General features: G+C 49.8%; 1 protein-coding gene across 5 annotated transcripts in view; it reads left to right on the top strand.

Moving 5' to 3' along the window:
- The window catches only part of CCDC30 (coiled-coil domain containing 30), a 39,135-nt gene that overhangs the window by 2,080 nt on the left and 23,220 nt on the right, over window positions 1-13,835 (top strand). For 4 of the 5 annotated variants that reach the window (XM_065649941.1, XM_065649938.1, XM_065649937.1 and 1 more), the window contains 5 exons: window positions 3,964-4,056; window positions 5,136-5,326; window positions 9,845-9,934; window positions 11,182-11,335; window positions 13,425-13,496. In XM_065649941.1, coding sequence (XP_065506013.1) covers window positions 3,964-4,056; window positions 5,136-5,326; window positions 9,845-9,934; window positions 11,182-11,335; window positions 13,425-13,496 — 600 coding nt within the window. The remainder of the gene's footprint in view (window positions 1-3,963; window positions 4,057-5,135; window positions 5,327-9,844; window positions 9,935-11,181; window positions 11,336-13,424; window positions 13,497-13,835) is intronic. The other variant, XM_065649939.1, reaches the window with a different exon arrangement.

The following is a 13,835-nucleotide window of genomic DNA, read 5'->3' as shown; positions in this document are numbered from 1 at the left end:
GGCACATAGAGCCATCGTTTAGTGTTGAAAATGCCGGTATGCGAGGGTTTAAATGCCCCATGAGTCGTCAGGAGCGTGGCTGGGGCGGAAAATTTTATTCGTGGTTCTTCTCTTCCCCACGAGGTGGCAGGCAAATGACAGAAGTGTCCCCGAACGCTGGTTTTGCATTTATTTCCTTGTAGTCGCTCAGCTCTTTTGGACTTTTTCCCATTTTTTTGAAGGGTCCTTGTGGCCGTTGAGCAATGATTAGCACTGGAATGGAAACAGAGACCCGTGTCCATTACCCTGGCGGGTTTTGTGGTTCCGCGGTGTTTCTGTGCAGCTTCTGGAGGAGTTTCTTTTGGGATTTCGCTGCCAGATGATGGTTTTTAAGCCTTATTCTTGCCTTGTTGATGGCATTAGCTGCGGTCCTGTGACACATGTTGGTAATTCAGTGACGTGGGCAGTGGATGGAGCTCTGCCTTCTGCCACGCTGCCCTCAGCAGCGAGGGATGCCAGCTCTTTTTTTGGGTTTTTTTGGGGATGCTTGTAGATCATTTTCGTGAGGGACTGGCCTTTTGCTTCGCAGGTCACAAAACAAAACCCCCAAACCCCACCCAGCAGGTACTTACCCCCACCGTGGGGTACGTCTCTGACCGACAGACATCCCATGGTCAATCCGTTGCCCTGTTTGGTCTCAGCAGCCTGGTCCTGCTGGTCCCGTCCCAGCAGTTAATCTCAGAGCCACGTTGCAGTTTGCTTGCATAGATACTGCAGCACTGGGTTCAGGTCACAGGGTTAAGTTTTTCCGTGCACTTTTGAGGATTTAGAGGGTTTTGATGTGACTGTTTCAATGTTGTTCAGTTTCTGGTTTGAGGGATCCAGCCACAGGCATGTGCTGTTTCTGTCTAGTGAGACTCCGCTGTCATTGCCTTCCTCACAGCTTCTGGTCTTAATGTGCTCCCACCATAAATGCCAAAAAAATCCAGATATACTGTATATCTTATGGGGACTATGTGACTGTTAGAAGGGTGGTATTAAAGAAAGAGGTATGGCTTAAAAGTGGTTTGAGCACCGATGCACAGCTGTGGTCCCTGGTGCAGAACCCACTCTGAACAGAGTAAGAACTGGCCCCAAAATTGGGTGCAAAATGAATAAGTGTTTTTAGAAGAAGCGCCGTTCCCTCCAGATGTGGAAGTGTGAAAATACTTTCAGAAAAATCTGTTGTGACAGAATTTCTGGACTGACTCAAAGCAGTGTGGATGTGCTTGTGCTTTCGCTGCTGCACTTTCTCAACAGCTTCTTTCCGTCAGGTCTTTGCCCGCTCGGGGTCTCTAACGTCACCTCTGCTGTGGGATTTGATGCCGCATCGCTGGGTTTATTCCCTGGGTGCTGCTTTTCATCAGAAGTTGTGCAAACCAACCCAGAGGCACCTCCTGAGCCCCTTGGGTTGTAGGACAAGGCTGAAGGTCTTGAACTAGAAGCTGATTGTCCTCTGGGTCTTACTCTGATTATTTTTGCAGGGCAACTGGTTGTCCTGTGAGGGACAAGTTGATACTGAGGATCAGGCCTTGTGGAAAGGCAGAGCCCGGTCTAGTGGGATTTTAAAGCAAAAACGTGGGCAGGGCAAGAACAGAGGGTGGTGGCAGGAGCTTGTGGGAGGATCACAGAGCCCCGGAATGTCAGGGATTGGAGGGGCCCTCTGTAGATCCCCCAGCGCTGCTAACGAGGGGTCACCAGAGCAGATCACACAGGTCAGTCCAGGCGGGTTGGAATGTCTGCAGAGAAGGAGACTCCACAACCTCCCTGGGCAGCCTGGGCCAGGCTCTGGCACCCTCACCGGGAAGAAGTTTCCTCTCATCTTTAAGTGGAACCTCCTGTGTTCCAGTTTGCACCCATTGCCCCTTGTCCTATCACTGGTTGTCACCCAGAGGAGCCTGGCTCCATCCTCCTGACACTCCCCCTTTCCATATTGATCCCCATGAACGAGTCAGCCCTCAGTCTCCTCTTCTCCAGCTCAGAGCCCCAGCTCCTCAGCCTTTCCTCACACGGGAGATGCTCCACTCCCTGCAGCATCTTCGTGGCTGCGCTGGACTCTCTCCAGCAGTTCCCTGTCCTGCTGGACCTGAGGGGCCCAGAACTGGACACGATATTCCAGACGAGGTCTCCCCAGGGCAGAGCAGAGGGGCAGGAGAACAAGGGAGTGACCCCCGAGCTGCCTCCAAATGGCGGCACCAGAATCACCTCAGGGCTCCAAATGGCGGCCCCAGAATCACCTCAGGGCTCAAAATGGCGGCACCAAAATCACCTCAGTGCTCAAAATGGTGACCCCAGGGGAACAAATTTTGGTTTTTTTGGCCTCGATGCAAGACTCTACACTTGCCCTTGTTATATTGCGTTAAATTTCTCCCCGCCCAACTCTCCAGCCTGCCCAGGTCTCTGGGTGGCAGCACGGCCTTCCAGTGTCAGCCACTCTGCCCAGTTTGGTGCCATCAGCAAATGACGAGTTCGGATGGGAAAGGGCAGCCGAGTTCAAGGCACAGAGGAGAGCCCTGAGCTATGGAGGGTGCGGGATCTGTCGTGGTCTTCTTGTGGCGACAGCCTGGAGTCCCAGATTTGGGGAGCTGAGAAATTGGGAAGGGAAAGGCTTGGGTGACGCAGGAGATCCCTTGGGTTATGCAGGAGATCCCTTGGCTGGGCCCTCGGCGCTCAGCACATTCCCTCTTCCAAAAGCAGCCAAACAAACTAGGAGCTCTGCTTGTTGTGAGGATCACTGTGAGCAATTCCATCTGCTAAAAGCTGCTTTTGATGATAAAAAGCACGTTTTCTCCTGACACTTTTACTCCTCGCCCGAAACGGGCTCGCAGGGAGCGGCCGCCGCTGGGTTCATGTTGGGTGATTGATCTGAGCTTCACCTCATTTGGTTCCTCTGCCCCCAGTGACATTTTTCCGTTCCTCAGGGCGGTTCACGGTCCGTTCCCGACAGTTCTCGTCCAACGTGCCGCCGTGTTTTCGGAGGGCAGGTCGATCACGCATACGCTGCGTTGCCAAAAGCCGTTCTGAAACACAAATGTAACGGCAGTAAAACGCAGCGCTGTTGTGGGCTTGCCTCAGTTTGTTTAAAAAGTGACACGAAAAGAATAAGTAGTCGTAGGCTGATCTTATTTATTATAACAGCTGTACTGCTTAAACGTGCCCCGCGTGGCTGAGAGGTTGCAGCTTCTGTGGTGGGTGAGGATAGCAGTGAAATGCTTATTTCTGAGAAACTCCCTGGGGTAAAACACCTTTGCAAATATAAAACTCGCTTCCGAAGAATCAGAGGTGGTGCAGGAGGTGAGTGGTCGTGGGAGCACGTCGGCGCAGTGGAATAATGTTGAATGTGCGAGGTGTTTGCTCTCCTGAAACACGACGTGTTGGACCTGGTGGGGAAGGTGTTTGAGATACTCGTTAATTCGTGAACTTTTACAGGCAGGTGATCTGTGCTCTGGCAGATTCCCCTCATCCTCCCAAATCTTTCTTCCTCATCAGCCTGTGGAAAACGTCTATGTCCTGTTACCCCAAAATATAACGTCTAATATCGTGTTGCAGTTGGGCGTAGGGGAAATATTTGCAGGAGGAACTGTCGATATCGGAGCCACCACGTGAGAGCAGAGCGTTGGTCCAAAAGGGACCGGTTGTCCTGTTTCTGGCCGTAAAGCAGAGCAGTTTTCAGCTTATTTTAAATGAGATTGGGCAAAACTGGGAGGAATCTGCAAGGCAAGTTGACGGCAAGGGGGATTTTCAGTTGAGTGTGAGACGTGGGCTCTTCAAAATGCACAGGGAGCAAGGGGCGGCTATTTTTAAACTGCAGATCACAATATTTCACTTCATATTCACACAGGAAAGCTGCGAATCGGCCGCGTTTGATCTCTGCATCGAACATGCGGTAATTTGTGACCGCGGGGGAAGGCAAAGGGGAAACCGCGGGGTGTTTTCCATCCATAGGGCCGGCCGGAGCTGGCTGCGAAATGCAGAGTGGAAACATGCGATCGATTGGAGCCTTGGGACGCGGTTGCGCTGGGTCCCCTGCGAAATCCGGTGTGTGGAAATGCGGAGCAGACTCGTCCAGAGCTCTGTGTGTGTCCCATGTGAGAGTAAGAGGAATATTTGCCCTGCTGAACCTCACATGTCCCACTCCAGCACCCTGAGCACCGAGGAGGGTGAATATCCCTCCTTGCTCCACACAAACCCCACAACTCCCCCCGATCCTCATCCTGCAGCACTTGGCAGCCTCTGTGATCTTAGTTCAGGCTGGAAATTTGGAGCAGGATTTGTTGGTTTTCTTTTTAATATGAATTACATAGGGAGGTTTTGAAAGCCCTTCCTTAGTTTCCAGCGCAGGCGTCGCTGCCCTGACCACGCGGGAGACAAGTTTCCTCGTTTTCTCCTGGAAATTTATTAATTTCCAACCATGCAAACGAGGGTCTCTTTTTAACAACTGTTTGTTGCACAAACACATCGCTGCTCAGCCATAAACCAAATGTCTTTCTCATCTCTCTGCCTTGGAGGCCGTTGAACCTTGAAGTTTCTCCTAGTACAGAGTCTGGTTATAATTTTGGGATATAAGGGTGAAGAATTGACAGTTTAATTCTAAAAGGATTTTTTTGCCCCTTTAGTCCTACATGAGTTTCCAAAGCAAATGTTTATGTGATCGCCTGTCTGTCTGGTTTCTCTCAATTCCTTTTAAACCTGTTGTTTAATTTCCTCCACACTGTATTAAGGGGTAAAAGGGGCTGGGGATAACCAGGTTGGTGAAATTTAGCTGCTGGGGGGCGTAAAATGGTTGTAATGACTCCTCCACTTAGAGCAAGGCAGGAAAATTCAGTCTAGGTGCAGCAGATCCTATTGCTTGCTTGGCAGATGGGGTTGTGCGAGCAGAAGCATCGGGACAGATCAGAAATATCAGGACAGTGGGAACAGGGCTGAGATAATCGGTAAGAACAAGGGGTGGGAGGCACCGAGGGAGGTGGGAAGCAGGAGAGGAGACTTGAGGAGCTGCCGGGCTCCAGGAGAAATGGGGCTATGGCAGCGGGGAGTGTTTAGAGCAGCTGGGACGCGGGTCTGCAAAAAATCACGTTTTGTTTCTTCCTCTGCTCACAGCGAACCTTGTCTTGCAGAAGCGCAGCTGGAGGAGGTCGAGGAGATGCTGGAGCAGGAAGGCTTGTCCGAACTAGCTCGCAGCAATGCCAGCGAACAGATCGCGTATTTGCTGGTGGAAAGGACGGCGCTGCTGGAGAAGCTGGAGGTGGCAGAGGAGCAGCTGAACCCGCGCGGCCGCGCAGACGGGCTGTGTGCGGCACAGCTCCAGGTACCGCTGCTCCGGCCCAGCGCCAGCGCGCCGGGAAAAGGGCGTCTTTGAGATATCGATTTAAGTAAAGGTGTTTCTCCTATCTATGAGAACGTTGTGGATTCTTAACGCTGAAGTTGATTTCTTTGTTAGTTCTCACACTTGTGTATTTACACTTGGTTTGCTCCTGCGTCTTGCGTAGGGATAGCGAACGGGGTTAATTTTAACAGAGCGAATGTTGAAGAGTTTGTGGTGTGGTTGGTCCGAGGGTCTTCATTGGGTAATAATGACCTTCTACTAATCCAGATTTCCCGATGATCCAGTATTTAATGTGAGATGACTGAGTTCTCCTGAAAATCCTTAAAGAAAAAACCTTCCCTACACTCAAGGTGCGGTTAAAACTCTTCCCTTGTCTCGTAGCTGCTGAGCCAGAGGCTGGACATTAAGCAAACCTCTGCTTACAAACTGAGCTTGGGAAATAAATTTCACAGCGTGACCTGATGATTGGCAGGTTCAAGATCATAGAATCATAGAATTGTTTCAGTTGGAAGAGACCCTCGGGATCATCAAGTCCGATCATAACCTAACCTAACTCAAGCACTAAACCATGTCCCTGAGAACCTCATCTAAACGCCTTTGAAACACCTCCAGGGTGACCATCCACGTTTTGAATTTTTGCTTTTCGAGGTTGTTGAAGAGCATTGACAAATGGTGGAGGAGCAGCAGCAGCTGCTGCGTGTTGGAGGGACAGTTTGTGAGCGATGACCTCGGCTGGGGACATCTCGCTCTCACCAAGGCCACCCATTTCCACCTGCTCCTTGATATGGTGATTTCATGGAACTGGAGCCCAGGAGCTCCTGGTCCTTGTGGCCGTTTCTCCCGCGTTTCTGTGCTCACTGCTATCCATAACTTCCGACAGCAACAGCTGTCGTATGTACAGGAGCATAAAAACTGCCACATGGGGCTGGGTCTAGAGCCTCTTTAAGCCTGTGGTATTTGTGATACAGAGCGTTAAGTATTTTTTCATCTTTTTCCCAATCTCCTGCCACTTCAGAAGCGGCCAGGCCGTTTCTGCACCTCGAGGGAGAGGGATCGCTGCTGCCCGCGGACCTGCAGGTGAGCTGAGCACAGAAGGTTCCAGGCTGCACGCTGGAGCTGGCTGGGACATAAGCAGGTGGAAGATTTGCAGGCAGACCATGTCCTTCCTGTCTTATCTTCCTTGAACTTTGCACTTTCAAGTTTCTAGTTTTGCATTCTGAGAAAACGGGCTTGGAGTTGAAAAGCTCCTTGGTAATTTTTTTGGGGGAGGCTCGGCTTGGTTTCGCAGCATCCCAGAACAGTTGGGGTTGGAAGGGACCTCTGGAGATCATCCAGTCCAACCCACAGTTTGGGCCGTGTTGCACCGTCTGACCAGAAGCCAAACGCAAACCCTCAGAAGACGGTGTTGTAGGAGGGCAAATATATCGTGATAATTCGTGAGAAATGCTCCCCTTGCCTCCAGCAGCGTGTGGGCTCTGAGCCTGCGGTGCTGCCCATGTCTGGTAGTCCTTGATTCATTTTTGTCTTCCATGAGTTTGGTTGCTTGTTAAACCTGTGCAGTTTTCTTAATATCCTCAACATGTAGTGAGGACTTTCACAGTTCAGCTACCGTCGCGTGAAGTTCCTTTCTTTCAACCTACCATCTCCTGGTGTCGTTTGGCGCTCTGCAGCTCTTGCATTAAGAGGCAGTGAACACTTGTCTTTTTCTCTGCCTTTTCTGTGCCTCTTGGGGTTTTATCAACCTTGGGAGCATCCCTTTCTGGCTGGAGAGTCCCAGACCGCCCAACTATTGTAGGGGTGGGTGTCCTTCAGGATTCATCCCTGGTACAATAACACCTTCAGATGTAAATATCCACTTTGGAGTCAAAGAATCTGTTTGCCGTGAGGCAGAGAAACTGCCCTGATGTGTTGTCACCCGCTCTTGGGCAGAGCACCCAACCTAGGACAGTGTCCAGCTCTGGGTCCTCAGCACAGGACACACATGGACCTGCTGGAGAGGGGCCAGAGGAGCCCCAGAAATGACCCGAGGCTGGACCAGCTCTGCTGGGAGGACAGGCTGGGAGAGTTGGGGGTTCAGCTGGAGAAGAGAAGCTCCAGGGAGACCTTAGTGTGGCCTTTCTGGACTTAAAAGGGGCCCATGGGAAAGATGGGGACAGACTTTTTAGTTGTGATAGGACAAGGGGTGATGGTTTTAAACTAAAGGATGGGAGATTTAGACTAAGGAGATATTTTTTGTGGTGAAGGTGGTAGAGAACTGGCCCAGGTTGCCCAGAGAGGTGGTGGATGAAGCATCCCTGGAGACATCCCAGGCCAGGCTGGACGGGGCTCTGAGCAACCTGAGCTGGTGCAGATGTCCCTGCTCATGGCAGGGGGGGCACTGGGGGAGCTGGGAAGGGCCCTGCAACCCAAACCTTCTGTGATTCTATGTAAGTGCAGGTTACTCCCATAGATCCCTTCAGATGATTTCAACTTGCATTGTTCTCCCCCCGAGGGAATGACCATCCACTCCGTGTTGGAGATGAGCTGCCCGGCAGTGCAGAAAGCGAGTTACTGGAGTCAGGAGAGCGAGCACACAAGGAGCACGGCTGTGAATAGGGGTCAGGGCTCCTGCCTTCTCCTTCTGCTCGTTTTCCTTTTTATTTCTTTTTATTTCTTCCTGCTGAACGCCCTCTCCCCCTGGCTGCAGACCTCATGAAAAAGATCTCCAGCAGTTGTACGTTCAGATTTCTTTTGTAACATACAGCGTTTGCGCTGGCAGCTTCTCCTAGCGGTCCCATCTCAGGACCGTTCTTTCTAATGATCCTGTAACAAACATGTTTCTGTGGCAAGGCTAGTCTTGACTACTGGGTGAAAGGCAGAGCCGAGGCAAAGTCTTGGACGTGGAGATCATACAGGCCCTGTGTGAAGAACAATGTGGAGTCTACTTGAATTCCTCCTGGTATTTGGTGCCAGAGTCCCCTGGTAGACAGGTCTGTGAATACCTGGGTTTTACCCAGTTTTCATGCAGCTTTTTACAGGAATGACATTAAAGCAAAATGTATTCTTGCATGACCGGAACACTTTATAAACTTAATGCTCCTTGTTGCTAATCAAACATAATTTCTCTGCAGTTCTTATACTGGGCACTTTTTTCTGTATTTTTAAAACCAGGTGAAAGATAGATTGGAGATCTATTTTCCAGGAAAACAGCTTGTCTAAAGCAGACTTTCTTTTCTCCCCGATGATGTCATTGCTGTCCCTGCTTGTGAACTAGAAACCGTTGATTGAGCACTCCATTGTTTGGGTAGCATCACACTTGTTTTACGGAATCATTAGGGTCACAGCAGTGTTACAGGTTAATGGGCTAATTGCTCTTGTTACTCTGCTTACTGGAACGTGTAGCCTTTCTTATTCTCAAATGACCTGTTACGTACTTGTTTTACTCTTAGACTGGAGGTCCAGATACGTTCCTTTCTGTTACAGAAATGAATGCAGCTTTTAGCTGGGCTGCTCAAGCATAAGTGATTTTTTTGGATGTGTCCTCGCTCATGCAAAACGCTGGGATGCAAATGTGCATCTTTGTGAAGTCGTCTCCAATATATATTCGGGGAAATGTGTTCTGGTAGAGGGCAGGGCACGTACCAGCACACTCAAGGTGCAAAATATTAATGACACCCAACCTCCTGAGCGTTAGCAAATATTTGATGTGTGCAGGGGAGCAGGAATCTGGTAACTCCATAAACAGCTCAAAAGAGAGGAAAGCAACTGAGTGTCACTTGGATAAAGCGAGTCAAGTGTGTTCAGCACCAATACAGTTTTCTGGGGAAAGCGGAGCCCAGAGGCTATAAGAGGAGGACACTGAGGAGACCACAGGGGTTTAAAATAGTGAACCCACAGAGTGTCCAGTGCAAGCTGAGACAAAGGAGGGATTGGCACAGGGATTTGGGGTAACTCCGGTTGAAACGTTCTCTTCAAATACAAGGTGCGATTACAAAACCCCTTTTAATCAAGATGTGTTGAAACTGAAAATCCTACATGCTGGAGTCGAGGGATAGCTGACAGAATGATGGGATGGTTGGGTTGCAGGACCTCTGCAGATCCCCCAGGCCAGCGCTGCTCACGCAGGGTCACCAGAGCAGATCACACAGGTCGGTCCAGGCGGGTTTGAATGTCTCAGAGAAGGAGACTCCACACCCGCTCTGGGCAGCCTGGTCCAGGCTCTGGCACCTCCCAGCAAAGAAGTTTCTCCTCATGTTCACATGGACCCTCCTGTGTTTCAGTCTGTGCCCGTTGCCCCTCACCCTGGCGTTGGGCACCACTGAACAGAGTCTGCTCCATCCTCTGACACCCCCCCTGAGATATTGATCCCATTGATCAGATCCCTCTCAGCTTCTCTGCTCCAGCTCAACAGCCCCAGCTCTCTCAGTCTCTCCTCAGCACAAAGATGCTCCAGACCCCTCCGCAGCTTTGTAGCTCTGCTTTCTGCTGGTGTTAATTTATTAAAATCTCTTTCTGTGCAAGGATGAGTTTGATCCCATTCATCAGACGTTAGAAGACGGACTCCCACAACAGCCGGGATCCCCGCAGCTTACTGGAGAGACAACGAGCAAGGTAACACATTTTACGTTTTCATGCTGGTGAGATGGCACACAACTGAGATTTCAACCTGCGGGTCAGTTCTTGAGCACACCGTCAGGTTTTTTATTGTTTTGAGCTGACGGGATGGGAGTGAGCTCTGAACTTCAGGCTGTGTAACCACATCAGCCTGGTGCTACGTGTGAGAGCGGGGTGAACATCTCAGCAGCTTTGGGTCAGGGCTGGCCCGTAAGCACCCACCTGCCTTTAATGATCTGTCAGAGAGAGAAACGTCTCTTTTTATATCACCTAAAATGACTTTTCTGCAGAACTGCAGGTCAGTGGGAAAAGAGTCTGGACTGATACTGTAAAATCAGCGAAGTAACACACTCTTAAAACCACGTTTTAAGGTTTTAAAAGTAGCATTTCCCATTCAGCACCGGGGCTGGACCGGGGGTGTCCCTCCATAGCTCCGCTGCCAACCAGTTGGTCATACGTGTCTTATATTGACAGAAAAATTACATATTCATTACGATTCTTGACAACCATTAACATACTCCACACCTATTCTAACACAAGCCATCTTTTAAGCAATGCTAAGCAACATTCGCATGTTTCTCAGTTACTTCTCAGTTACCATTTGCATGTTTCTCAGTTACCTGTTTTAAAAGAATATGTTGTAAATCTATGTCAATTGTAAGAATAGAGTATGATTAATAAGTAAAAAGATTCTATGGTTACAAGGTCTGCTTATACAAAGATCCTATGGTTACAGGGTTGGTTGGTCTTTAAAGGTTGCTACCTTAATATTCTCCCAAACTATGAGTTCTATAATTCCTTAAAATACAGTCTAATAATTAGAAATACAGGTATCAAACGAGGAGCTTGCTCATCTCTCCCAACAGCCGCGGGGCCACGAACGCGCAGAATCGCCTTGTCCTTGGAACGAATACAGGATATGGTGGGGACCTCAACCTGGGAAACAGTCAGATATTATGTTTGAAAATGTACCTTAATCAATGGCATTGTCTCAGGGAGGGGGAACCAGAGCCTTATGTAGGGAAACGGCCCCGGTACGCTGTTCAGCACCGGCTTTTTGGCACATGGCCGTGGTGAGGAGGGTTATCCACTGCATGTCTGTTTTCTGCCTCTGCAGCGGCTTCCCCGAGCTCACCCACCTTCTGTTGGTGTTGCCACCTTGTTCTGGTGGGTCAGGAGTAGCGCGGAGCGGGGACCCAGCTGGTCACCTCAGCGGGAGGGTTATCTCGTTTCTTGTGCTTCAGTCCTACAGGGAAGAGCTGGAGAGGGAACAAGCACCACGTGCAAGATGCGAACGAGATCTGGATGAGGCCGCACGGAGGCTGCTGGTGGCCCAGGAAGAGATCCGGAGGTTGTTGGATGAGCTGGATGCGCAAAGAAAGGAGCAGAGCGAGAGAGGTGAGCTCTGCTCTTGGGCCACTCCGAATTACTGGTTAGGCCAAGCCTTGGACACCTCGCCCAGGGGAGCTGGACGCAGCCCGTCCTGTGTCCTCTCTGCTTGTAATGGGGAAAAATCAGTGCCAGGTGTTCGCCTGGTACCCAGGAGGTCTGAATGCAGTTGGTAACAGGCACTAATCAGCTAATTCTGAGTCTTGACTGATGACACATTGCAAAGGGTTGGACTAGATGACCTTTGAGGGCCCCTTCCAACCCAACTATTCTATGATTTTGTGATTCTATGACTTTCAATTCCAGGCTCCCCAGTTTAAGAAGGACAAGGAATTACTGGAGAGAGTCCAGCGAGAGCTACAAAGATGCTGAGGGGTCTGGAGCGTCTTTGTGCTGAGGAGAGACTGAGAGAGCTGGGGCTGTTGAGCTGGAGAAGAGAAGCTGAGAGGGATCTGATCAATGGGATCAATATCTCAGGGGGGGTGTCAGAGGATGGAGCAGACTCTGTTCAGTGGTGCCCAGCTTGGGCTGCTGCCTCATTAGGAGCCGTTCGCAAGTGCTCTTAACCAGAGCTTATCAGCCCTCTTGAAGTGACTGGTTAGATTCTTATCACTGCTAATATTTGCTTAACCTCCTTATTGAAATCCCTGTTGTTGAACAGCCCTTAAGCATCACAGTTTTAAAAAATACCAACTGTAAAATTACACAAGTTTTCTGGAGGGAAATCAAGCTACTTGATGAAGCTCCTGTCGGCGTGGTCCCTGAAGCTGGGTCCTTCACCGCCACCTCCTACAGGAGATGTCCCCAGCAAAACCCTGGTTCCCGCTCACATTTTCTCTGGATTAGAATCATAGAATCATTTCGGATGGAAGAGACCCTCAGGATCATCGAGTCCAACCATAACCTAACCTACCTCCAGCACTAACCCATGTCCCTGAGAACCTCGTCTAAACGCCTTTTAAACCCCTCCAGGGATGGTGACTCCAGCACTGCCCTGGGCAGCCTGTTCCAATGCCCCACAGCCCTTTGGGGAAGAAATTGTTCCTAAATCCAACCTCAACCTCCCCTGGCGCAACTTGAGGCCGTTTCCTCTGGTCCTATCACTTGCTACTTGAGAGAAGAGACCAACACCCTCCATGCTCCAACCTCCTTTCGGGCAGTTGCCGAGAGTGAGAAGGTCTCCCCTCAGCCTCCTTGATTACTGACATTGCCCCCAAATCTGTAATGTAGAATTTCAGCGGAGAAATCAAAATGTGACGGGATGACGCATTCCTGCCCCGTGTGCCTCTGTAGAGACCGACTCGCTTCACGGGACCGGGTTTCTGTGTGAACCGCAGGTCCCGACACTGCCCTCGCAGCTCAGCCCCGCCACTCAGGCCTAGCTAAACCCTCTCACCAGCCTCCAAACCCGCTGTTTGCAGCCTGTTAACCCGAGGCAGGGGAACCAGCGCTCTGCGGGCAGCTGCTTTGTGTGTCGATCGATACACGCGCGTCCCTAGGGCTGCAGAATCCCGGCCGCGCCGCTTCTGCAGATCACGGACGGGCTGCACCGTGTGACTCCTCTCAGTGGATCGTAGCCTGCCTGGGGAAATCTGTCTTTTAGAACCTTCTTAAGTATGAATGTAAGGCTTTCCAAACTGTGAGTAAGGGTTTAATACTCATTATGTGTGTGTGGTTTATTACACTGCGTGTATTAGTGTGCAAAACTAGTGTTAGTGGATTCCCTGATGATGTGTCTCTGCATGTCTGCTCCTCCTGATGAGCTTCAGAGCCAACCGCTCCAGAAATAAATCAATTTTCCAACAAAAACCTAAAATGAAATCTCTGATCTTTAATAAAACTCCACTTAAACGGTGTATTTTGGTTCAGCGCTAACTTGCATTGAAGAGAAAGGAAAAGATTGCTCGTGGCTGGTTTGTATCCCGTTATCGGGTTTTCAGTGATTAGAGATTCTAAATTGTGTGCTGAGCTGTCTGCTGCCTTCATTTTTTTTTCTTTAGTTTGCCTTCAACTCTGTATTTAACAAAGTGCATTAAAAATGTTGAGTTGCGTGCTGACGGGCTGTCACAGCAAAACTATCTCTTTCTTATTCTTGCAGAATTTGCCTCGTGTCCAGCCTTGCGAGCGCCTGAGAGCGGGGAACAGGGACTGAGTGAACGGACAGAGAGCGGTAAGTGACGCTATTCACAAGCAGGGAAGATCCAGAATTTTATCGAGGTTTTTTGTAGTGATAAACAGGCTTTTCAGCAAAAAACCCCCCACTTTAGTAGAAGGTGTTCTTTGCCTTTTATTTTAAATTACAAGACTGAAAATCCAGTATCAAAATCCATGTTTGAAACAGGGGCTTGGGGTTGTGGTGGCTGTTTTTTGTTGTGGTGGGGTTCTTTTTTATTCCAGATTGGGACCAAGAAAGAAGGTATGTTTTTATTTTTGCCTGAATAAAAGTCACATTTAAGCTGAAATTTCCTGTGCCCAGTGCTAAGCTGAAAAGGCAAAAATCTTTGTTCTC

This window comes from Caloenas nicobarica, chromosome 22, assembly GCF_036013445.1.
Source record: "Caloenas nicobarica isolate bCalNic1 chromosome 22, bCalNic1.hap1, whole genome shotgun sequence".
NCBI lineage: Eukaryota > Metazoa > Chordata > Aves > Columbiformes > Columbidae > Caloenas > Caloenas nicobarica.
This window is presented reverse-complemented; position numbering and strand designations above follow the sequence as displayed.